Here is a 27096-nt window from a genome sequence, read left to right as displayed (position 1 = left end):
GCTACAAAAAGACAGTGGGAGAATTGGGGATCACCAACCCTTACCTCCAAACCTCAAAATCAAGTTAGTTGATGGAAATCTTACCTCACCCATGGGTGTGGTCAGGATCAACAAGTTAGGCTCGTGTGGACTGACCTTTGATCATGTCTTTGCTATCATGGATTTAAAAAATCCTACAACATCATGTGATCCTAGGAAAACCATTCATGAGACAACTTAGAATGGTCCATAACTTGGAAATTGACCATGTCTATTTATGCAAACAAGAAGTGACCATGAAGGTCAATCTTAGAAATTGGAGTCACCACCTAGTTACAAAGCATCCTGTAGAGGATAAAGACTCAATCACCACTATTAGAAGTAAAGAAGAGGAAGCTAGAAGTGTGTGTCTTTTCAGAAAAGCCCAATTTGAAGATCTGTCATCTATCAACCTAAACTTCAATGCTAAAGATCTTCTTGAGCCTGGTGATACCCAAGGCTAGTGATTCTAATTTCTAGGATGTTGATGGTAAAGAAATCACCCCTATCATAACCATGGAATTTATCTAGAGTCCTAAGACCCCAATGAGATTGTACCAAGAACTCAGCCTAAGGCATTGTGAGCTTAAAAACTCCTTAAGGAAGGCACTAGATACTTTGGTTGAGCTGCAAGCATCCTTGAACCCCCTCGAAAATTCAAACATGATTCAAACAAGCATTGTTGAGGCTAAAAACAAGGAAAAAAGTCAAGCCTATCAAAATTCTTGGAGCAGAACCCCTTGCTTACTATGATTGAAAACGACCATAAGTGGGTCTATTACCTAAACCCACGAAGATCTTAGTCGAAGGTGGGAAGTCAATAGGGAGGGGGGATCAGTGTGAAAACACTAATGCCTACCTTCTTATGTAAGGAAGAAGTCCCTCCCTATCTTGATGAACCACGAACCAGAAAAACTTAGCCATTTGGCTAGGCGAAAGCAGAACCAAGAGTTGGCAAGAAAAGATAGAGAAGACAAAGCTAAGATGAAAGCTCTGGAAAAGGAAGAAGAGGAAGGAAACTCAAGGCATGTCCTTGAGCATTTTTGCCTACTACAACATAGGAGAGAGAATCAATCAAAGTGACAAGGCTAAGCGATTCCCTCAAAGAAGTTTTGGAGGGACCCATTGACACCAAGGAGGTGGATCTAGCTAACCCTGAGGAGGAAACCAAACCTATGTATATCGCCAAAGACCTCTCACACCAATGAAGAGAAAGATCTCATTGATCTTCTCAAGGAATTTCAAGACGTGTTTGCATGGTCATACTCTAACATGAAAGGAGTAAGTATGACATGAAAGGAGTACACCCCTTTGTAAGGCATACGATTCTGATTATTCTGATTATGATTGAGTCAAGACCTAGCAATGACCATGCGAAATGAATCCAAAATATGATCATCTCATCAAAGAGGAAATCCAAAAACTCTTGGATGTGGGATTCATCTACAAGCAATAAAGGATGAACAAAGACATACAAAACTAAGCAATCAAGGTCATATAGGCCATGAAGTAGCAATGGACTCAAGGAAACATACCCCATGTGTACATGCTTGTCAAAGCAAGATAGGATTAACTCTATTGCATTGTAATCTTGCATAAATTACACTTCATGTTGTAACCTGAGGGATGGACCTGCCTTATGTGAAGCTGGCATCCCATGCACCCACACTATTGCATCTACATTAGACAAAAAATAGACTAAGTTCTACTTGGGCACCCAAAAGTCAATGGTATGGATGCCCAAGCCAATAATTGAACTTGTCTAATGAGAAAGGGAAATTTCCTTGGGTTGGATTAAGAACTAAGCTCTTACCTCTTGTGCTCTTGCTCTCTCTAACTCTATGTTCTCCAAATGGTTAAATGAAGTATACATTAAGAATCCTCAAATCCAATGTGGCAATAGCTCCTGAGTCAAAAGGAAAGCTGAAGCCCGCGGGATAGCTCATAAGCCCATCCTCGTGACTGAAACATGGAACTAACATCCAAGGTATCACCAAATGGAAGCAAAACTCCTAACTAGAATGTCAAGTGGTCCATGTAGATTAAGACCAAGAGATGCCACAAGTGCATCAGAATGTTATGCCATGTAATCAACTACCATGAATGTCCCGTCTCTAGAGAAACTAGGGTCATGTAGACAATCATGGACACCAAAAGAAACACATCTCAAAATCGGCATCATGTAGGAACTCATGTGAATCAATGCCATCATCCATTATAGCATAGCTTGAATCATCCATTATAGCATAGCTTGAATCAATGCCATCATCCATTATAGCATAGCTTGAATCATCTGGGCAATGATCCACCATCAATGTGAATATAGGCATGATCCACAATTCGTAACATGCCCTCACGTGTGAACTATGTGCGTATGTGTGGTCCCCCAAAGTAAAAAAATGATTAATAGAATCACCATAAGCATCATCATCACTGAAAACTGATAAAGTATCTACACATGAAAGATAAGTGGTATCCTCCATAAAATCACTATCCCCAAAATCTCCAAGATCACTAAGGTCATCCTCATAGGTAGGGTCTATCTCCTGGATCTAAGAAAATGTCAAAATAAAATATAAAGTTCTCTAGATCCATATGCACACTCCTACCTCTCCTACGAGGTCTAACCTGAGAACAATCATTACTACTCTCATGCAATATCCCTGACTGCTCAAATATAAGAACTCTATCCACACGAACATTGTCAGGAATGCTATGAATACTATGAGTAGTGGTTGTATGAACGATATCTCCACAAATAGAAATCCTAGAAGAATAGCCTGATGCATCTAGCTCACCAGGAACTCAGGTCTATGCTCATAGCTGTATTTATCACCCATATGCTGAGTATCACAAACCTCAAATATGCTAATGGATACATCAATAATCAAATGCACACTATCCTCTCTAGAATGTCACCATGATCAACTAGAGTGTCCACATGATCTTGTCATGCCATAACTCACAAAATGTATCCCATGAATGATCACTGTGATTATCATCACCCATATAATCATCTATGGCTGCATCACGAATGGGTCATTCTAAAGCAGTACACTATGGATGGTACATTGGCCCTAGGGCCATTCTTTCAATAATACTGTGGATGGTGTGCTTTAGAATTGCCTCAGAAGTATTCGTGTCGGTGTAGTCCACGTCTTTATCAGAAACATAATTACAATGAAGCGAGAGTGTGGGGAACTCAATCAAGTCACCAAAAGAAGAATCATCCCACACGAACAAGACTGAACCATCCATGCTGATATAACCAAGCAATGAAGTGATGAAATCATTGTCTGTGGACCACCTAGACCATCTGGCACATATCTCCTCCTCATCGAACAAATGCTAAAAATGACTAGGCATCAAACAGTGAAGCGCAAACATGTAATACGAGTATGAATATATTGCCTCATGATAGCAACGAGTGAAGGTGTAGAGGTCTAAGCCTCGAAATACCAAAGGCATAAGCAAATGCGACAAAAGATATGCAATACATGACAGGAGAAGGCAAATCACAATAGCAATCGTAGAGCCATGACGATAATACATGAGTAGCTCCCCTACCATCACAATAAAAAATGCTGTCGATGATGATGCGAATCCGCACGAAACAACCTTAGCCAAATACCCACTTGTGGTCAAACTATATAAGTTTTAGGGTAAGGGAGATTAGCAAGGTAACTACCCGAATTAGTTTGTGTTTCACAATTAGTGTGTGCCTCTCTCACTTTTTCCCTTCTCTTCCTCAAACGTCGGCAAGCTTCAACAAGAGCTTGCTGATGCTTCTCCTCTAATGTCTGAGAGCCAAGCTCAATGAAGTTGGTGTGGAGACTAAACCAGTATACACTGAGACGCTTGCAATCAAACGTAAACGCTTGTGAAACGGAACTCACGGCGAATGTTGAACTGCAACCGATTTGTGAGACAAACCTCCATCTTCTTACTCATAGATCAGAGTTAGGCTCTGCAGCAACCGTATAGAAGCCAGCCCTGCAGAGCAGTCGCATAAAAACCTGCCTTCTCTGCTGCTTGCTTCGATTACGGAAACCGTGAGGCAGAGGAGACCTCCTGTGATTTGTTGAAGCCGAAAGGAGGAGGAGACGAAGCAAGCTTTGGCCTTTGAAATGCTGTAGGGATTCTGATTTAGCTGTAGGATAACAACAACACATTGCTGTGCTACGGTTTTGTCTGTGATAGAGGCGAAAATACTCGCAAATTCCTTTGTTAAAATCCATTTCTTGTTGCGAAATTTGAATGAGCTCTGCATCTGTGTGTGATGAAATCCAGCAGATGCTTTCCATGCTTTCCAAATTGATGCCTTGGTTGATGCCCTTTATCACTTCTTAGGGATCCAACACTACCAAAGTATTCATGTCTTCACTTGCTGCTGGCAAAGGGTCTGCTGTTCTGAGCCACCTAGTGACTACCACTATGAGTTTTGCTACCAAAGTCAATTTCCAAATGGCAAAGCTTGATTTTGTCTACCTCCACTCTTTAATTTCGCTCTTGCTGTGAAGCCGTGAGTGACGCTTCTCAGCTCTTGAATATAGCTAAAGTTGACTCAGGAAATATGTCCTCTCGGGGTGAAGAAAATGTAGATTTTTGTTGTTATGTCTTCAAGTACATCATCTTTTTAGGCAAAGATTTGAAATATGATCAAGCATTCCATTGTTGAAATTCTTGTAGACTTCATTTGCAATAAAACTTTACTCCAAATCTATGGAAAAAACTTGGTTTGCATAATGCTTGTGCGATCTTTACAAATTTGCACCAAGATTATTTAAAGCTTCAAAGAGTACATGCTCCAATCTGAATTTTGCACAATTCTGCAACATAAACTTAATCAAATCTGAAAAGAACTGTAAATCTACACAATGGCTCTACAATAATCTGCATTGATATATAATGTGAAAAATAACTCTACATTGATCTTGCACTCAAATTCGTAAGAAAACTACAATATCACTAATCATAATTAAGAAAATACATTCTAAAAAACTAGATTAATAATAATCTGAAAATGATTAATCATCTAACCACTCCCTAGACAAGGATCTAAGCCAAGAGCTCTGATACCAATTGAGATGGAGTGATCATAAAGCTGAGATTAGGGACAATCACCATGGATTAATATAAGATTAAGAGATAATCTCATACAATAGCCATGATGCCTAAGTGAGTTAACCTCCCACCAAGAGGATGGAAATAGCCTTCCACCACAAGCCAAGGTATGAAAGCCATGAGGCTCCAAGAGTCAAGATAATCTTATACAATAGCCATGATGCCTAAGTGAGTTAACCTCCCATCAAGAGGATTGAAATAGCCTTCCACTTGAGCCAATGTATAAAAGCCATGAGGCTCCAAGAGTCAAGATGACCAATATCAAAAAGGTACAATAATGGTCCCGAAGCCCCCTTTTATACTTGAGCCCTTGACCAAGGTCCTAGACCTAATCTAAAGCTATTGCTTCATTACACCCGACAATCATCACATTGTCCAAGCATGCATTAAGCATGGTCTACTTTTGGATAAATTATTGATGTTTATATATCCTTCACTAAGTGATTAAGATTGATATGAGCTACATGGGCAATCACATTGTAAACCATGTAAACATAATGTATTAACCTCATTGTATGATTGCAATTTTAAGCAAATCAATTCAAACATGTATCCAAGCACCATGTATTCATGTCCTTCAACCTTCTTTTACACAATATGGCTTTAAGTTTTGACTCCTAAACCAAATAATCCTCTTTTGTCTTTCAAAGAATTCAATTTGTACACATGCATTTAATATACTCAAAATTAAATAAACAACAAATAAATCTATATACTTTGGAGAACTTCATAGATTCAAGAAAAACCTGAGAAAAATAATACATCTGCTTAATATCTCAGATTGGTCTAGTAATTGTAAGGAATGTTTGCCATATTAGCATTTTTAAATTCTCTTTTTATATTTGTTATTTGTATTGTGCAATTTTCATTCTAGCATTTTTCAATTCTCTTTTTACATATGTTCTTTTGATTGGAGAAACACATGCGTGATTCCAAAATGCCACAACATTATCAGATACCTCTTGACTCAATTGGTCATTGATCTGCTTCCATCCACCTAAAGCCTTTTTGAAAAACTTGTACAATTAATGGTTTATACGATGTAAATTTAAATTTCAAAGATGAATCCCAAACACTTTGCCTCCCCTTTGCAATTTTAGAATTACTTGTTCATGTCATTCTTTTCCACCATTTGTAGTGTTACCCTCTTAACATAGTTTTGCACTCCCTTAACAAGGTTTAATGATTGTCTTAGGTTTGCAATAATAGCTATTTCACAGGATCCATGTATAAATTTGAGAGCAGATGGAGTCTTAAGAAAGAGGTTTGATCAAACATGGGGGAGTGAGATACTAGCTTGAAGCATCTTGTAGGTAGAGTTATGGTGGCCCATGCTACACCAATACATTTTGCTAGCATTATGACAGTATTAAAAAGAATCCTTACCGAAGGATATGATGCCTTTGAACCCCTTTTTTTTAAGGAGTTGTGGAAAAACCAATAGGAACTAGAGGCATTTCTAAAATGGACACTTGTAGTACTATAAATGAAGTATCAAAGTACCAATATTTAGTAATATCTCGTAAAAGGATGAGCATCATGCATGAAGTTATAGGTACTAAGCAAAGCTCTGCAGAATAGTTCTACGACAATTTATCCACTCAAACCAAAACCAATTAATGTCGAGGAATATATTGGATTTGATGGATCGGGTGAGAAGCTAGAGATGGAGAGTAACTTCTAGAATTCTTGGGTGGGAGTAGACAAGAATATAGTTATGGGTAATTATAAACCCAAACACGAAAATTGTAATTGTTTGTCTTGACATTATTGAGCATAAAATGGCTATGCTGGAAATATTTTACCAACAAACCTTGGCATAGTACAACATTATGATATGATTGGAGGTCTAGGCCTGTAGAATTCCTACTCCAATGAAGATGTACTTGAAAAAAAGAGGACTCGTGAAATGGACTCACCAAACATAAATATAGAAATTATTTGTTGCATGGTAAGGCACAATGAACAAGAATCAGACATATGGCTAGAAACTTACTTACATTGCTAGTAAGTAGTACGTGCATAAGTGGCATTATGGGGCTTGAGAAATTAGAAACTCGACAACAAGCCATGTAACAAATCTTCACTATTGAAATTGTAACTAAGCTTTGTATAATTGTTGCCTAATTCCTAATGTATACCTTGGAGAGCTCCGAGTCTTGTAGACCTATAAAAGAAGAATTTTGTAACCATTTGAGGAACGTTTTTTAATGAAGAGATATATTTGTTGGATTCAAATTTGTAATCTACTTTGTACATTACAGGTTTAATATAATACCAATTTTGCCACAAATTGTTCCATTTTGTATAATATTTCAATTCTAGCTTAATAGTTTTCTGTGCTCATTTATACTATATATCAACCATGGACAACCAAGGCATAAGGAGAGGAGAGAAATCCTAGATTTCTCTCTTCTCTCTTCTCCTATATATATTAACCAAGGACAACCAAGGCACAAGGAGAGGAGAGAAAATGAATCCTTCGATTGACGCTTTATATTCTTGTTTTGCTGGGGAGCATGCAAGCAACACATATACCACTCTATATTCCCATGAAGTAGTTAGTGTTTTGAAAGTTGATGCCCTAGCTTTAGCTAGCAACATTGAGCGGAAGGACTTAGTGGATAATTGATGATTATTTTAGAACGCACCCTTTGGATAGCGGTGGTGAGCCAGAGCTGGATGGAGAGGTAGAAGGCTTGGAAGACGGAGCTGGTGGCGCTGATGGTGACCACGAATATTCCCCTGTGCCTCAAGATGCCATAGTAGGTCTAAAAGAGAGCCGAGAGCAGGTTGAAGAGGTAGGGCTGCGCCGAGAAGGAGCTTGTGCTGCCCTTCTTCATGATCACCCAGAAGCTGGGGTGATAGTTGAGAAGTTGGGGGGTGTTGTTTGCGAAGGAGTGGGGTGAAGAGGAAACGCAGGAGGCTCAATTGGTTGACGAGGCGGGGGGAGGTGAAGAAGGCCATGCGGCCTACGTGGAGGTGATGAGGAGACGATAGCAAGGAGATGCCATGGAGAGGTTGCCTTCGAGAGGAAGATGATGGGACGAAGAGAGCTGTGGTGGCGGGTCTCATGATGATGGGGAGAGAAGGTGATGGAGGTTGAGCGTGCATCAACTGCCACACAAGGCCCTGCCTCCACACGGCCATAGTGAGGGAGGGGGGGCCATGGAGGTGACGGAAGGTGAGGTGGTGAGCCAAAGGCCGTCGGCCATTAAAAAAAATTATTTGTTATATATATATATTTTAAAGATGAGGGTGGTCCCGCGAACAGAAAAAAACGTTTCCCTAAGGAGAAAATCAAGGTTTCCAAATATATGTGTGTGTATAGTAGAGTATGTCCGAGAGGTGAGCCAAGGCTCATAATGGTAGTCAAGGAGCATCAAGGACGGGCTACTAGCTTGGAAAAGAACTAAAAAATAACTCACCCTATCTATCTATCTATCTATCTGTCTATTACATATATTAACCATGAACAACCAAGGCACAAGGAGAAGACAGAAAAGAGAAATCCTAAAATCCTTTCGATTGACCCTTTGTATTCCTGCTTCCATTCCTGTGTTTCGCTTTTTAATGTCTTTTACATACCACACCAACAAGTGGGTTGAATATTAGTTTTATCTAATTTAACACCAGCCAATAAAGGCCATGGGCGTGGGAAAAGTCCTTCACCAATACGATATTTTTAGGTTTTTCCGGGTCAAAACTAACTTTGTGGTAGCAATGTACATAAATGGTGCTATTTTGTGTTGAGCAATCAGCAAGGTAGCTATGGATGATGATCTAGAGCCCTTCTTCCATCTGTCAAGCTCCAGCGGCGCTCCCGTCACTGCCTACCCGAATGCGCGCAGAGCCGCGGGCGACAACAAGCAGGGCTTCGATTTCTCGGCAGATGATGTCCTCCCAGCCTACGACTTCCAGCCCAATACGCAGCAGCAGAGAAGAGCCAACACCCTGGAGCAGGGATCCACAAGCAGTAGCAGACGCCATCGCTCTTCCGGGTCTCCGGTGAGGTCCGCTGCTAGGGTTTTTCTAAATTTGTCATGCTCTGTTTGTGAATTTTGTGGGGCGTGAAATAATAATTTTTAAGGGTTTAAAGATGCCATTTGTGTGAGGACAGAAATGCGCGTCAAGAGAAGGTGACACACGATATTTTGTGTTTTATTTTGCTTTCACGTGTTATGGAGGAAAATAGAGAGTTTTGTAATTTGTGGAATCCCCCTTAATTACCAACCAGCTGGAATTTAGTTGTATTCAACTGTAGAGATCATGAATCTTAAGTTGGCATGATGGAAGACTCAAGGAAGCAATTCTTAACAATGGGATCTTTGAGAAAAGGCGAGGGTCCCTTCATCCTGTCAAGGAGCACGCTGCCATCTTGAATATTCTTGGGGGAGCCGTAGTCATTAGGGGGCTGGTAATCCCCTCATCCCCATGGCTGTGATATGGCTATGACGGTGACATTTGGGATCAAGCATTGTGGTAGTTAATGAAGGTCAGGAGACATCCCTATACATCCAAGCTGAGCGGAGATCAAGCTGATGCATAACACATCAGGGTGGTCAGACCTAGCTTAGGTGTCAAGATCTTGGGTGTTTTCTACTGTAGAAAGAGTCCTGATACAATGGCTCGGAGTTGTGCTCCACCCACTGGTACCTGGACCATATCAGCAATGAAACGCGTCTCCTAAGTTTTGTAGGAAATGAAATGTTTCCTATGTTTGAAACATTCTTTTAATTGTTTTTTTTAAACGTTGGAGTCTATTCATCGAGCTTTTGAAAATTCTAGACATCATTTGGAGTCTATTCATTGTTTTAAACGATGCCTGTTTTTAAACCTTATATGTTTTGTACTACACTCCAGCATTAAAGAATGCATATGCAGGTTTTTTATTTGGAGCTAAAACCTGTCCCCCCTCCCCTCCCTCTCTAGGTAACGCTCAGGAAACCTGGCCTCTAGCCAGGCACAACTTGGAGTCTATTCATGGTTTAAGTTTAAATGATGTTTCTTGTAAACCTCATAAGTTTTGTACTGCACTCACACATTAAAGAATGCATAGAAAGGTCTATTTGGAGCTGATCTCCCCCCCTCCCCCCCTTGGCCATCCCGTTTAGGAAAAACATTAAGGATTTGTAGGAATGTTTTGGAAATGTGTTTTAGGAAACGCTTGGTAACTATGACTTGGACAGAGTAGGACTTGGGTAGGCGCTTTGTGTTTGTAGCGTAGGCCTTTTGGGCCTTAGTGTCAGAATACGCAGCGGAGATGATGACCAGATCTGGGAACACAAGAGCAAAAACGTAGGCAGAAAAACAGCACAAGAGAGAGAGAGATGTAGGCGTGTAACTCTGCTCTGATATACACAAGAAGATCCCGAATATGATACAAATAGTGGTATGGGGCTGGGGGCCTATATATATGCCCCCACATCAGCAGTCGGCCTGCTGTAGGGCAGCCGACTGGACACAGGAACCTCCACGACTGGATAATCACAGTCGGCCAGCATCTGAATGAGTTGGCCAGCACCAGTAGAGTCCCACGACTCATGCACTGCAGTCGGCCATGTCACAGATGCAGTTGGCCAGGCTCAGGGTCCTCCTGCCACTACTAGACTGCCTCCCATGCCACAGAAAAAATGGGAAAAAATAGGGGAAAAATATGGAGAGTGGGGAAAGATGATAAAACACCTCGTAAGGGCGGGCACACCCACAACAAAGGCCCTGGTGTATAAATCTAGGCAGGAGATGGCTGCTAACACTTAGAAGATCTATAAGTGAGCTTGTGGTTCCCACTTTTTGATACTAGATTGCAGTAAGGTCATTATCTGGATGGGAGGAATCATTGTGATGGCTTATTCCATTGGTTATAAACACAATCACTTGTTTATGGATTAAGGAATCACCCCTTACACCTGAGTGTAAGAATTGTAAGAGTAGATTATGTCTCAGTTTGAAAGTAAAAAGCTAGATGACACTCAATCTCAATGGCTAATCCTTGAGAAAGAGCTTTATGCTGTGATTCATGCTCTCAAGGTTCGGAGACATTATTTATATGGCTCCAAGTTTGTGGTATTGACTGATCATCAGTCAATCAAGAAAGTGTGTGATGTGGATGATTTGAGAAGAAGGAAAGCTCGTTGGGCTGAGTTAATGCAAGATTTTGATTTTGAGATTCGTTATAAAAAAGGGTCCATGAATAGTGTTGCAGATGCGCTTTGGTCGAATTAGAGAGGTGAATACTTTGTCGTTCACCGAGATTTCTACTGACTTATTTCAGTCATTCAAAGAGCTTTGCATGACTGATAGTTATTTTCGTCCATTTTGGCAGAAGATCCAAGAGGGGAGCTCATTGATTGACCAAGACTCCATGACTGAGCAGTCTACCATTTAGGCTGCAGGAGACCAGTGGATGATTTGGAATGGTTTACTATTCCGTAATGACAAAATTTATGTACCACAGATCCCGGACATTAGGTCCAAGATTCTTAAGGAGTGTCATGACGCCTCTTCTGCTGGACACCTTGGGGTATGTAAGACCCTATCGTTAGTGAAACACACTTTTTATTGGCCAAAGATGAAAGGGTATGTAGAGGATTATGTTCTCAAGTGTCAAATTTGTCAGGCAAATAAAGCTGAACGCTTTAGACAGGCTGGGTTGTTCCATCCTTTGCAAATCCTAGGTAATAAATGGGAAAGTATTTTCATGGATTTTATTACCGGATTGCCAAGAACACATCAAGGCCACGATTCTATTTGGGTTGTGGTAGATCGCTTGACAAAAATGGCTAGATTTTTACCGACCTGGAAGATTATTACAGCTACGCAATTAGCATGGCAGTTTATTGAGCATTTGTTTAGACTGTACGGGTTATCGTAGGACATAGTCAGTGATAGGGACTCTAAGTTTACGAGTGATTTTTGAAAACTTGTTTTTGAGAAGTTGGAAACAACTTTGAATTTGAGTTCCTTAGATCATTCTCAATCTGATGGGCAGACTGAAAGAGTGAATCAGATTTTGGAAGAAATGCTTCGAGTATATGTTTCCAAAAGACAGAGTTCATGGGAGGATTATCTTCCTATGTTAGAATTTGCATATAACAGTACTAAGCATACGAGTACAGGTTTTAGTGCTTTCATGCTTATGTATGGTTTTCAACATAGATCACCTGTTACAGTAGGATTCTCAGGACTTCAGCATGATGCAGCACGTAATTTTTTGCAAGATATGCAAGAAATGTTACAAGTTGCGAAAGAATCTATTAGAAGCGCTCAAGACCGAGACAGATTTTATTCTAATAGACATCGTTCACCCAGAGACTTCTCTGAAGGAATGATGGTGTATTTGCGAGTTTCGAAAGATTCCGAGACTTTACGGACAGCTCGATCTCCGAAATTATCCCCTAGTTATTGTGGACCATTTTGTATTACACGAAGGCTTGGTTCAGTTGCATATGAATTGGATTTGCCTTCTCATGTGAAAGTTCATCCTATATTTCATGTCAGTAGACTTAAGGAAGTACTGGGTGGAACAGACGGGTTAGTTACTCCTCAAGAAATTATAGATGTCGAGGACATGACATTTGTTCTGCACGAACCTGAAAAGATTCTTGGATTTCGTGAAAGAAGATTGCGTAGTACGCTTATCACGGAATACAAGATCAAGTGGAAGGATCGTGTTGAGGAGAACGCCACATGGGAGACATTGACTGCTCTTAAGAGAGATTACCCTGGTTTTTTAGTGACCTCAGGAGTGAGCTCTTAGAGGAAGGGGAGTATGTCATGTGCACAGTATGTATCTACCGTGTGCTACACGCACACAAGACTAGCTTCGAGGTTGGGGAAGCTTGGAGCTAGGCAGGTTGATTGGCGAGCTGAGTTAGGGATAGACTAACGGACGGGCACCCAAGTATGGACGGGCGAGCGCCCAAGTGTGGACGCTTGATGACCGGTCAAAAGCCTATAAAAGGGTGGCCAAGATTAGTCATTAGTCATATAGAGTCCCACGTGATTTGTGAGAACTCTATGGTCTGGAGCTTGGATCTAGTGCAGACGTGCACCTGCTTTACGCAGCTGAGGCTGGCAGTAATCTCGAGGCCTGCGAGGGTAGCTTCGTGGCGGTATGGGACGTCGCGAGGTGGAGATTGGTCGGTACGTCATTCTAGTTAGCTCAGCTCGTGGCTCGGTGGGGACAGCCAAGACTGTGGGCTTGCCCACGGCTGTCATGGTTGGGAGGTGAGTCAGGCCTGCACTCCCTTGTTGTTTGTTTGTTTGCAGGTTTCGAGTCTTGTACTAGGAGCGTTCCAGGAGGAGATCCGGTGGGGATTTGACATTCTTGGGTTGAGACACCGCCGTAGAGAGAGTTCTTTGCTACTTCATCATGCTTCTTCTTGTGACATTGGGGTGACTTGTGACCGTTCTTGCCACAATAATGACATTCAATGTCCTTATTCTTTGATGATTTGTTGTTGTCTTTATCCTTGTCGGAATCCTTGGAGTTCTTGTCAGAATTCCCTTTCCCTTTCTTTTGTTGATTCTTCCCTTTATCTCGTGCTGCCAAAGCTCCATCAGGGCCACCAGAGGTGCCAGTCCGCTTCTCAAAGCGTGACTCAATCTGCATAACGGAGGGGAGAACTTCCTCCCAAGTAAGTGGAACAAGACGAGGAGAAGAAACAAGAGATTGGAAGTATGCATCAAACATCTCTGGAAGCTTGGAGAGAAGCTGAATAGCCATGTCCTCTTTAGAGATGTCCTTGCCACAAACAGCAAGCTCGTCCCGGAGATCTTTCATCTTGGAGATGAAAGCAGATGAAGATGGAAAGGCAGAAAGTGATAAGTTCATAAGTTGCTTTTCCAATGCCAAAATCCGACCCGGAGACTTATTCTCATAGAGATCTGCAAAAGCCTTCCAAACTTCATGTGCAGCATCTGCTAAACGCACATGAGAGAGAACAGAATCTTGACAGTTCAACATCAGAAAGGAGAAAACGCGTCGATCATTCGACTACCAAATATAAATCTGTGCCTGAGTCACACCACCGGAAGCAAGGGTGGGAGGGGTGGCATTGGCCGGTGTAACAAGCCAATCCCAAAGATCCATGCCACGCAAGGCCGATTTCACCTTCACCTTCCATAGGGTGTAGTTGGAACCATCCAACTTTGCAGACTCAAGAGAACATATGAAGAGAAGTCGGTGCAGCCATCACAAAAGCTTGGGCTCAATGTCAAGAAATATGCACAAACTCAGAAGAAGAAGAAGTGTCCTCCACAGGTACCAAGAGTGCCACCAAAGCCCGAAACATCAGAGACCCCCTCTGCAAAGGGGAAAGACCACTGGAGAGGAAAACGCAGCACAAGAAGGGCTGCTGTCCTGAAAAAAACAGGCCGCCTATGTCCAAACTCCACGCGGAAAGAAAAACGCTGATCAAATAATACCTGATGGCTGCAATCGGTGAAGCCAATCTGTAGGAGAAGTGACCAGCAGGTGCTGTCCAGAAAATGCATCAGCAAAGGGCTGCAAATCTGAGAAAAATGCAGAGGAGGAGGTGCTGAAAATAGCGCTGAATCTGGGGCAGCAGAGAGGTTGCTAAACCGGGAGGGATGATACCATGAAAGAGTGCACAGAGCGGAAGCAAAGGAGCACTAGAGTGTGCTGAATAGAGAGAAAGAGAGATGGAGCAGTCCCAAGTAAGAGACACTAGAAGTGTCATAAGTGAGGGAGCAAATATGTACAAGACTGAATGAAAAATGAGAGGCCAGCATCACCTATTTATAGGTGAGGTATGCTGGCCAGCTCAGATACTGGGTTGGTCACACCAAGCTTTCCGAGACATTTGAGATGACTGATCTTGGCCTTCTACATTATTTTCTTGGGCTGGAGGTTTGGCAGAAAGATGATTGTATCCTCATTTCTCAGCAGAAGTATGTGAGGAAGCTGCTCACACTTTATGGGTTGTCAGATTGTACTCCTCTCTCTTGTCCCATGGATCCCAATGCCAAGTTATCCAAGGAGGATGATACACCCTTGGTGGTTTCCACAGAGTATCGGCAGATTGTTGGCTCATTGCTTTACCTTGCCAACACCCGTCCAGACGTCTCCTACGCTATGAGTGTCCTCACCTAGTTCTCATTAGCCACTTGAAGGTCTCATTGGCAGGTAGCTTTGAGAGTTCTTCGTTATCTTCGAGGTACTTCAGATTATGGCATCACCTACTCTTTTGGTGCTGATTTGGTTGGCTTCACAAATTTTGATTGGGCAGGCTGTATTGATACTCGGAGGTCTACATCTGGATATTGCTTTATGCTTGGTACTGGATTGGTTTCTTGGAAGTCTCAAAAGCAGAGGACCGTTTCTGCTTCTCCCACTGAGGCTGAGTATAAATCCTATCTTCTCTCCTCTACTGAGGCACTTTGGATTCATCAGATTCTGGAGCATTTGTGTTGTGCCGACACTTCCCCAGTTACAATTTTCTCGGATTCTCAGAGTGCTATTGCTTTAGCACAGAATCTTGTGATATGGGGACGATCTAGGCATATTGAAGTGCATTATCATTTTGTACACGACTGGATCGAGTTGGGCCTTCTTCGACTGGCCTACTGTTCTACCAAGGACAATGTGGCTGATCTCTTCACCAAACCACTTCCGAGAGCTACTATGGAGGTGTTACGTCAACGTGCTGGTATTGGAGTGTCTCTCTGGCGCTGAAGAGGTGTTGGATTATATCATCTCCAGAGGGTCTACATCATTTTTTTCATGGTTGTATTGGCCATTTATGAGGCCCTGCATTAGCATATCTTAGCAGAGATTATTCAATATTTTTCTACCATTTTTTTGGGTTTTTTTGGCATTTTATGTAGCATTTATTGCTACTGCCATGCTGTCGACCTGCTACAGCTGGCCGACTAGCATACTGAGGAAGTATATAAGGGTTGGATCCCATTCCCTCAGTCTATCTCATTTTTTAGCACTCAGTTGAGGTCATTAGCAGCTGCTACTGCTTCTCATCCTTGTACAGCACCTGCGGGCTTCCCTCGTGCTCATATTTGAGCAATAAACATCAGTTTTCAGCATTTACAGGTCTTGTACCTGAGACTACATCTTTGTTTTATATTTGCTTCACTTTCTTTCAGATATTGAAGGTCGTTGTGTAGATTTTGGTGTAGTCCTCATCAAGAATTGTTGCAGATCGAAGATTCTATACAGATTTCAATACAGATTATAGTTTTGTTGTATATTTGAGCAGATTATAGTGTAGAGTGCAGTTCTATGCAGATTATGTTGTGCAGAGTGGTAGAGTTTACAGTTGTGTAGCAGATCTATGCAAAGTTGCTGTGTAGAGTACTGTTTATAAGTTTCTTGGTGCAGATGTATAAGAAATGCAAAGACAGTACAGAAATCATGACGGTGAGTGATTCTTGATTAAAACTTTCCTAATCTTGATCATTTCTTTGCAAGAGTTACATTTTTTAAAGAGAAAATTGTTAATATTGCAAGGGATTAAGAAATATTACAAAGTTTGACACAAGATAAACACAATTGTGTGATCTTGCTTAATCTGATGCAAGTAAGCAAGATTATTGAATCTTGTTGGAAGAAATGCAAGATTATTGCACACTTAGTGGTTTGCAGTGATCATGACAATTCCTTGACCAAGAAAGAGTATAGCAATGATCTATGCTAATCAATGTGATCAATGATCAATTTAGATGAAGTTTGATCTCTTGTCAAGAAACACTGATCAGAGACGCATACACTTGCAGAAAGCTAAAACCTAACAGTTGCAGTTGTTGCAAAATTACAACCGTGTTGGGATTTGAACCCAATCAGTGCACAGCTAGTGCTCAGGGTTTCTATCTACATACAATTGTTAATAACAATTTTGAAGACAAAAGCTTACATTTATAGTGTGGTGCACCAATGTGCTTTCTTCAATTCAGCAATTTTGGCTCCTTGGAACAACATGGTTTAGCAAGGAGCAAGCTTTGAAGCATTGATCCTAATCCCAATTCATTGGAGCAGTAGACATTGCAGACGAACAGCAATCTGAACAAAGCAAAAAGGAAAAGCAAGGGCAAGGGGATCCACCCATGATCGACAGATTGTGACCAGCATCTCAAACATTTGGGCACTCTACCACCAAACCCATGCTCATCAAGTGGTTGCAAGGGACTTGGCATTTGGAGTGAGACAAGCTTAAAGGGATTGATCTGGAGCATCTATTTTCTCACTCGTCCCTCACAAGCTTCAGCATGGAGCTTCCTATTCACATGAACCCCGACTACGGGGGGCGACTGCAGCATAAGATTGTAGTGTAAGGCCTCAATGTAAGGCTCAGCTTTGCTCTGGCAAGTCGAAGTTCATTCACCTTGGCACAAGAGAGAACACGTAGAGGAGAGCGCATGGACAACGCTGGGCATTCACCACAAGAGAGTGAACATAATTAGCCATGGTGTCTACTTGTTGAGGGAGAAGAGACTGATTTCGATTTGCTTTATACCAATGAGATACTGCTTCATGGAGCTCTACCAAAGTGCTTTACTACTTCACGTGCATTCTTTGTGGACTGGCCTGCGTACTACAGTCTACAAGAATCTGGTCGTTGGGAGGGGTTGCTGGACATGGACGAACCAGTAGGACTTCAAGTGTGGCATAACAGCCTTCCCATGAGCATGCAAATTGCTTACTTTAGAGTCAGCAACCTGCTGGATATGGTTTGATGTTTGAAGGTATTAATTTGAGTTTTGACCCTCGACATTTGGTGTAGCAGCGTGGAGCAGCTCTAGGTGCGAGTGCGTCCACTACAGGCAAGCTGCTAGCTGGTCAGGCGCATCACAGCCAGCTCGTTGATCATTTCAACCATAGTTGCATTCCGTACCTGTACTCATCCTATGTGTACCTTCAGTACTTTCCGTACCACTCCATACGTACTGTACGACGTACGGATAAGGTCCTCAAACCAAATATGAGGTTCAATGTACAACACGTATTTGGCCCGTTTTTTAATTATTTTAGTCAGTGGTCATTGCTTAGTAGTTAATAGATTGATTTTCATTTCAGTATTACCATTGTCTTTCATTCTATTTTTGTATGGATGCTAGATATTCCTTATTTTATATATACATACATATAACAACAACAACAACAACAACAACAACAACAACAATAATAAAAAACATGAACGTGCTTAAAGTGCTTATCTTGATGCGTACTTTACGTACTCGTACCGGACACGTACCATACCGCACCATACTGCACCATACCTAAAGTACTCGCTCACTATGATTTCAACCATCACAGGGCATGGCTTCGTTGCCTTTTAGTGACTCAGCCGATGACTGCAGCAACCCTCTTTTCTGTGGTCTGCGCTTGGCTTGGCTTCATTACCTTTCAGCTAGGGAGACTCGGCGCAAGGCAAACTCCTTTAAGAGCATGATGCAGTGCAATGGTAGCCTGTGTAGTAGCAGTGTTGCTCTTGCTGAGACAGGTGTAGCTTTCTTTTTGAGCTTGCCATAGCCATGGCCTTAGGCGTAGGTGCCCAACAATAGGAATGCAGCGCAGTACCCAAAAAAAAGCCAAAAATTAAAGAGACAATGATAGACCCACATGCGACAGAGTTGTAGGAATCGTTTTACGAGCTAAGATGCCAAAAAATGCCATAATCAAAAGCATCATCGAGCTCTTAGTTGATTTTATAGGGGAGCCACTGTGAGAAGGTGGAGGCCATCATCGCTCAAGTTGAGCTAGGCAAGAGCTGCAGGTGCCATCGTGAATCATGAAGGAGAAGAAGTTGGAAGAATTTGAGCTAACCAAAAAAAGAGAGAGAGGGCTCACTTAATTAAAACTTAGGGTTTGCTTTGTCCATTCTTCACACCATTTCCTACTCTCTACCCTAATTCTTCATTCCTTTTGTCCAATCTAAATTTCATTAACCATTTCCACACCATGGGGTTGTTTACATAGGGATGATTTGGTAGAGTGTTTTGGCGGTTGAGTGTCTAGGCTTGTTTACATGTGGTGTGAGGGGTGCATTATTTTGGGCTATTCACATGTTATGCTTTGGGGTATTCATACGCTACATGCGGGGTCATTGGAGTTGTTTACATGCCTTGGGCATTTGTGAGTGGTTGTTCACACATTTGGGGATTCTTTTACGTTGATAGGTTTTTTTCCGTTCAAGAAGAAGGCACCGGTGTGTGGTCAACGTGCTCAACTTGGATGGCAATAAGGCATGGCATGTAAGGTTTATGGGCTTGTGTGATGCAGGGATGGAGCCACTCCCGTTGTGGACGAGCATCAAGATGTAGCCAAGGCATCTCCTATGGGCTAGCCAAAGAGTGGACGTAATGGTGAGTGTGAACACCTCTTATGGGGGGGACCAAAGCATTTAAGGTTTTTTTTATATCAAAAGCTGGAGTAGCTCGTGGGTGTAAACCTTACGAAGCCTATTGCATGAAGTAAATGGTGGAAGGTGATTGGAAGCTTTTGCATGGTAGGCAGCTACACAAATCAGGCCCATGAAGAACAGTAGGGGCACGTGTTTCAGTATGCCTTTGTTCTCGTGGGAGCCGACAGTTTGGGGCATATATAAGGACATCGTGAAGCAGTTTCGGTAGAAGCTAGAGATAGAAAACAAGAGGGAGCCGTGGAGCTTTGGAGACCTCTGTTGCTACTGTCGTTTGAGATGGTGGAAGGGTGGACTGCATGAGGTGTTGATGGTTTTTTTTTTTTGGGGATCAATAATTAAGTATATATATTAACTGAAAGCTGAGTACACAACTATGCCTTTTACATCCAAAACTACTTCAGACTGACCCACTACTTATCACATTTCACTCTAGCTTATTCACACAAGTCATAGACCAGCACATACACACACATTTACGCATTACATCTGTCACATCAAGTCCAACAAGAGATCCATTCTGGAATACAACATTCCTAGTGATCCAGATCTCCCACAAACAACAAGCTTTGATAATATTGAACAGTATTTCTGCAGCTTTATCATTGAAAGCCCATTTCCCAAGGATCCAATCCCCCCAATGAACTTTGAATTCCTTAGCATTGCTCAACCCACTTGCCAAATTTTCCCCATGCATCTCTAATGGCTGGACAATCTCATAATGCATGTTTACCATCTTCCAATGCAGTTTTACACCTGGGACAACATCCACTAGTGAAGTTCTTTTGTATCAGTTGCTAGTGTCAGTTTAACTCGAGTTCTTTCCGACTTCATGAACGGCTCCAATGGGTAAAGCTCATATACATACTCTCCACAAAAAGACGTGAACAGGCTCTCCCACATCAGCTTCGATTTCTTTTTCCAACAGCCAGAGCTCTAGCTTACCCTCCAAATCTTATCACAATATTCCACATTGCTTTCTCCTTTTCTCAACTCAATGTGCAGGTCTCTAGTTTTACCTTTTGCCAGTTTAGTCCCATTAAACCAAGCCTAGTCGTTAATCCAGCATGAATCATCTGCAGCAATGGAAAACTGTCAAATCCCGAGATCTCTCTGAGAAGGAAACTTGCAAAACGGCCATGAAAATCAAGACAAAGCAACAAACCCTAACCCTAGAAGGCAAAGCGGAAGAAACATATCTGGGTGCAGGCATACTCACCACCCAACCATGACAGCCGTGAGTGAGGCTCACAATAAGCGTCATGCTCTCGTGAGTGCCTTGCCATCGTCCTTATCCGGTGTCCTCTACCACCTGGGTTGTCCCCCAAGGACGACGGCCTCCTATGCGATGGTGCTCCTGCTCCACGCGCTCTGCACTCCTGTGCTCCATCCGTCGGTGTGTGCCCAATTGGTACCCCTCCCCCCAATAAATAGGAAAGGAACCCCCGAAAAAGCACACGCTATCGATAGCGGACCAAAAAGCACAAGTCCGCCCACAACATATTACACTCTAGCAGATTGGCGAGCTAGAGTGTAATATGTTGTGGGCGGACTTGTGCTTTTTTTTCCCCAAAAAAAAAACTGGCTTTTTTTTTTTCCAAAAAAAAATTGGCTGCCTAAGAAAGCAACTTAGCTTGCTTTCTTGGCTGCCTACCTGCGCCATAGAGAGGGGAATCCCGATCTGGCTGCGCTCATCTGGGTTGTCCATCATGCCTTGCCCTAGCTTGCCTACAGGGTTCTTCGACCTGCCTGCCCTGGCCACACTCTTGGGCTACCCACTGGCTGCAGGTCAACCTAACGGAACCTTCTTCCCTGCCCGTAGGCTGCCCGTAATCAAAGCTGGGCTTTTGTATGTCACCTCGGCCTGCTCGGGCCCCCCAGGTTGGCTGCCATCTTTGCCGCCACTGTTCCCAGATCTACCCGCACTCGAGTTGGGTCCTTTCACTGCCCATAGGCGCAACATTGTCCTACCCTTGGACAGAAGACCGTCCGAGCAGTCTGGGTTGCACAGCCGCCAGCTCTCTCTCTCTCTCTCTCTCTCTCTCACATCTTGCAACAAACCTACACGTGTACGCTGTAGGAAACATAGAAAGAACTCACCCGAAGGTGTCCCGCTTGCATCTTCCTCCCAAAGAGGCTCTGATACCACTGTCAAATCCCGAGATCTCTCCGAGAAGGAAACCTGCAAAACAGCCATGAAAAGCAAGACAAAGCAACAAACCCTAACCTGAGAAGGCAAAGCGGAAGAAACATATCTGGGTGCAGGCATACTTGCCACCCAACTATGACAGCCATGAGCGAGGCTCACAATCTTGGCTGTCCCCACCGAGCCACGAGTTAAAGCGTCATGCTCTCGTGAGTGCCTTGCCATCGTCCTCATCAAGTGTCCTCTACCACCCGGGTTGTCCCCCAAGGATGACGTCCTCCTGCGCGATGGTGCTCCTGCTCCACGTGCTCTGCACTCCTGTGCTCCATCCGTCGGTGTGTGCCCAAACTGGTACCCCTCCCCCCAATAAATAGGGAAGGAACGCCCAAAAAGCACATGCTATCGATAGCGGACCAAAAAGCACAAGTCCGCCCACAACATATTACGCTCTAGCTCGCCAATCTACCTGCCCCTAGCGTGCACATGACAAAAACCACCCAATTTGGACATGCACAAGCACTTGAGCTATCAGATCCCTTTCTGTGAGGTTAGTCCAATCCCAACAATCATTCAGCCTCTTTAAGCCTTTATTATTCAGATTCCTTGCAGAGTAGGTGTCAAGTAGACCTAAAGGAGGGTTAAATTTATGGGTCCAGCAAAGCCCCAAGCTAAGCATAGAGTTTTTGGACACTCTGCATCCCCCATCCCGAGACCTGGTTCATTCAGCTTACAAGGCTCCCGAGGTCTTTGTCCTTCCTGCCCCTATGACTTCAAGGCTCAAACTTGCCATCAGATTAGTTAGTATCATGTTAATCATGCCAACCTTTACCCAAAGGAGAAGGGGAAGTGGGCATTGGAATTCTGGATTTACCAACTCAAACTCTTGCAAGGGTTGCCGTGCTTCTTACCAAATGCCTTGATCAGGGTGATACATGGTCTATGATGGTGAAAGAGTTAGTTGAGTTATCACTGGTTCAAGCTAAAGGTACTTGGCAAGGATTGGGGTGGAAAGACAAACTATTTTCATATGCTCCTCTGAAGTTGACAGGTTCCCCTTTATGCAGGATGCTGAGCAAGAGGTGGAAGGAAGGCTTAGTGCATATGTCAGTGTTTGACTGAATAGATAGACTTCTGAAAATATGGGCCTTGTAAGGTGGGATTTTTCACCTGAATGAATGATTTAGATCTTGAGTGCATTTTGTTGTGTGGGAAAATCTTAATGAAGTTGCTAGTGTCAGTTTAACTCGAGTTATTTTGTTGTGCTTTGGTTTACTCCAACTTGTTGTACTCAGGAGTTGTTTCAATCCCTTTCAGGTGTATTTGACAGGAGAGCTTTTTTCTGCAAGGAACGAACTTGACATGGACTCCTACAATTTTGTGGTTGTTTCTGCTGTTGAACGTACAATAAAAAAGTACGCTGATAACATTCTCCGAGTTTTGGAGGGTATGAGTGGTCGACTGTCACAACTGGAGTCAGTTACCCAAGTTTTAGAACATTCTGTAGCATCACTCAAGGCTTCAGTGGATGAATACCATGGTGAGGCTGATGCGAGAATGAGAACACTGAATAACCATGTCATGGAGGTATTTTGCCTTAAGCTTTCTCTCTTTTTTTTGGGGTGGGGGGGGGGGGGGGTGGGGCGGCGTTAGGTGTATCACTTTTAACACTTTTTCTGCTTGTATGTTTGAACTCGGTGCATGGGGATTTCTTGTATATGTTTCATATTTAAGGAGATCCATTCCAATCACAGACATTCATTGTAGGCATTTGCTTCTCCTCATCAAACCATGAAGCAAGCTCAAGCAGGCCCAATCCAATCGGAATGCATTTGTAGTCTTCCATGACATGTTCAAGCATTTTGGAACTGGTTTGTGCTTTGTTCATTTAAAATCTGCAAGGTGCATGAAGTTCTCAACAAGGTTCACCGTTTGCTTTCTTTCCTAAGCACTTATTGCTCTTCATAAGCAAGCAGTCTATTTCATGAAACATTCAAGCACTGTCAATCAAGTCATATTATGCATTCATCTTTTCGTGATATATACATCCACCTAGGCTAAATTACAATCATGTATCTTTTATCTTCTGTGACTTGTTCAGGCATCGTGTGAGTATTCTTCATGTTCGTTTTCAATGCTAAATGACATGAGCACAAAGTGCACCACATCAATGCTTACCTTGTCATGGTTCTTGCAGATGCACCGAGCTGTGCAAATATTAAGAGACAAACAAGACATTATTGAGACGCATGCAGAGCTTGCCAAACTACGGGTTTCAAAAGCTGAGTCTACTGTTGAGAAGTCCAGTGCTGGTGTGTCTGCTGCAAAGCAGACTGTAGTTTCTCCACAAACTCTGCTGCAGGCTGTGAATCCAAACACAGTGCAGGCAATGTCTTCCACTCAGCTTCAGGTGCCCTTGTTGCAACCGAATGAAACAGAAGGAAAATTTCAACAGGTCTCTCTGTCCCCAGCTGTCAATACACTGCCACAACAATACATACCTGTTCAAGCACAGATTCAGCAACAACAAGCCCAGCAACCTCATTTACAATCTCAGTCTGAGTTGCACCAACCTTTGCAATCCCAGGAGCTGATACAACAGTCAATGTCACGAGCATTACAAGCTCCACCACAGCATGTGCAGACTCAGCATCAAGCACCAGGGCTGCAGGCACTTCCTCTGCAAGGATCAGGGCAACCATTGCCACAGATACAATTACAGACATTGAAGCAAACACCTACTGCAATGCCACAATCAGAGCAGACACAGTTTCAAGTAGTGCCACAACATTTGCATATGCATCAGCCACTATCACAGCAGGCAGTGGGCCAGCCTTCAGTACAAGAATCACGCACACAATATGTATCTGCACCACAAACATTACCAGCACAGACTATGGTCCAACTACAGCAAGTGCAGCCTGCTTCAAGTCCCCAGCTGCAAGTACGACAACATTTTCCTCCCAATGTGCCTACAGCAGCCCAGGCATTGGTGCAGCCACCACCTGTGCAACAAAATCCAAGTGCCCAGTTGCAGTTGCAAGGTGTGCCTCCCATGCAGGGCTCATTTCAGTTCACCCAGCAAAATGAAAGCCTAACTCATGCTCCCCTTCCCCAAGGTGCACTTGTGCAAGCACCTTTCACACAGGTTGGTTATGGTGTTGGTCCTTATGGTCTTGCAAACACGAGTTCTTCTCAGCCACATCTTTCCTCCACTCACTCAGTGCAGTCAGCTCAGCATAGTAATTCCCCATATCACAGAAATCCTATGCATTTTCCAGGCCCTCAACCAGTGTATGCGTCTCAATCAAGTGGGCCAATCACTTCACCCATTGCTAATGCACGTGCTCTGCCAGTAGCCCAAACTGTCTACAACCAATCTCTTCTTGGAGGGCCACCAAGTCATTTGTCACATGATGGGATAATTGAGAAAGTTTCTGCAATGGGATTTTCAAGAGATGAAGTGGGGTCTGTGATCAGGAGGCTCACAGACAGAGGCCAGTTTGTGGATATGAATGTTGTCCTGGATACTTTAACGAATGGAGAGAATCAGTCTCATAGAGGGTGGCAAGTTAGATAGCTTGTAAATATAATGTTGGCAGTAAAGCCCTGGTTTTATCTGGCTCGTTTGCTTCATGATATGTGTGCAGCTGCAGTGGGGTTCCAAATTACCTTGAATGTCAACCCATTTGCAAAAATAATCGTGCTGGGATTCAGGAATAAGCACATCCTAGGAAGTTCTGACACAGGCTATAAATAATGGTTGAAATTCAGATAATTCAGAAGGTCACCAGTTCTAAGACTTTGAAATTGAAGCCATGCTGCTTGATATGGCTTAAGCTGTACAGGTCATCAATGAGACTTAAAAACAGTTTTATTATCATCGTTCAGAGTGAGTGTACACAGACTACATGTTTACTGAACAGGCTTTGATTTGAAGCTTTCCTTTTCTTGTTGAGGTTGTTCTAATATGCTGTGTTGGCCGAGTGTTGTTTCTCTTTTGGGTGGTGGGCCCTGGGGTATTTCAAAACCAAAGTGATTAGGTATTTCAAACCAAAATGTTTCATGATTATGGCTGTCTCGTGTCCTGAAAGGTAAGAAAGCTTCAGCAATGTCCATCTTAGTGTCTTTGAATTGCGACGCTTACACACTACTGGTTGGAACTGGGGGCCTGTGGCTTTTTTCCAGGCGATGGCCTATTGGGGTGTAGGCTCTTGTTGATGTGTGTCCACATAATGGTAGTCAACAGGGTGGGTATAGATTTTAGTATATGGTACAGATGATCAATTAGAAAGCTGTAGCTAGCAGGTGATTTGGGACCAGTTTTTAACTTTAATGACTTTGATCCGAGTACTGCATTGTTATCAGAAGAACTGTTTGTCAATGTAAGCTAGATTGAACGTTGGCCTTGGCTTGCCCTTCGTTTTGGAGTTCAAACATGGAACTTCAAGAAATCCAATTTCGTGGGCTTGCACAATTGTTTGGATCATATGCAAATGGTAAGGAGGGCCATGTAAACAAGTGTATACGTACACACTGTGCCCATCTATCCACTGCCATAGCATGGAAAGCGACCATGCAAATGCAAGAGCTTGAATAAGTAGAGTAGTATGTGTAGATAGCTGCTTCCATCTGTTGGACATCACAAGGGTATGGATTTCCATGCAGGTTCTTCTATGCATAGACGAAGGCAAATGAACGTAAGAAGTACGAGCCAACCAAGTGCTAAGGTATTGTGCGGGCACTTGGACCATGAACAATTTGTACAAATTTTTACCTTGGGATCTTATAGGTTAGGTTGTGTCGAATCAGAGCACTTCATTGGTTTAGGGTTGGTAATTTTCCATGTTGTTGTTATGTTTAAGTTTTACTACTTGTAGATGATGCTTTTGTTATTATGTTCGGTTCTAATGCGTCGTCGTTGATTATGTCGTAGGATGTATTTTATTATTTTCTTTCATTAGTTTAGGATTGGTTATAGGTAATAAAAGTTTCTATTTTGTTATATGGTGTGGTTAGATTAAAATTTACTATTTGTAGATGCTTAGTTACCGGTTATATTGAATCTAAGTAGTATTGCATTGGTTTAGGGTTGGTAGTTAGGATTTTTATTTTGGTCTAATAGTGTTAAGACTTTTTATTATTAATATGATCATATGCTAGTTTTCTATATGGAGATCGATCTTTTCTTTGTAGTTTGTGCTTGTAGATGGCTTGTATACATTCCATAGAGGTTGTCAATATGAGAGATGATGCGGGGAAATGGGTTAGTTCATTTCCAGTAAGTATGAACAAGCACCCGAGGATTATTCAAAGTCCAGACTAAGGACAAAGAATATTGGAGAAATCATTGGAATGGATAATGGATTTTAGAGACAGACTCGTGGAACTGATGTACTTATTCGTATATGCGCA

The 27096-nt window shown here is 42.6% G+C and overlaps 1 protein-coding gene across 2 annotated transcripts; it reads left to right on the top strand.

Moving 5' to 3' along the window:
• The first annotated feature begins 8820 nt into the window (after positions 1 to 8820).
• On the top strand, positions 8821 to 25630 carry LOC147621982 (uncharacterized). 2 transcript variants are annotated; one of them, XM_086823011.1, is made up of 3 exons: positions 8821 to 9150; positions 22999 to 23268; positions 23879 to 25630. In XM_086823011.1, exons 1-3 carry the CDS (start codon positions 8914 to 8916, stop codon positions 25259 to 25261), a joined length of 1890 nt encoding a protein of 629 aa, XP_086679137.1. In that variant the 5' UTR covers positions 8821 to 8913; the 3' UTR covers positions 25262 to 25630. The 2 variants fall into 2 exon arrangements, with proteins under 2 accessions (XP_086679137.1, XP_086679138.1); XM_086823012.1 differs by having other exon boundaries at positions 8860 to 9155.
• Positions 25631 to 27096: the final 1466 nt, after the last annotated feature.

The sequence above is a fragment of the Cibotium barometz genome, chromosome 29 (genome assembly GCF_041138505.1).
Source record: "Cibotium barometz isolate CiBa-2024 chromosome 29, ASM4113850v1, whole genome shotgun sequence".
In the NCBI taxonomy this organism is placed as follows: Eukaryota; Viridiplantae; Streptophyta; class Polypodiopsida; order Cyatheales; family Cibotiaceae; genus Cibotium; species Cibotium barometz.
This window is presented reverse-complemented; position numbering and strand designations above follow the sequence as displayed.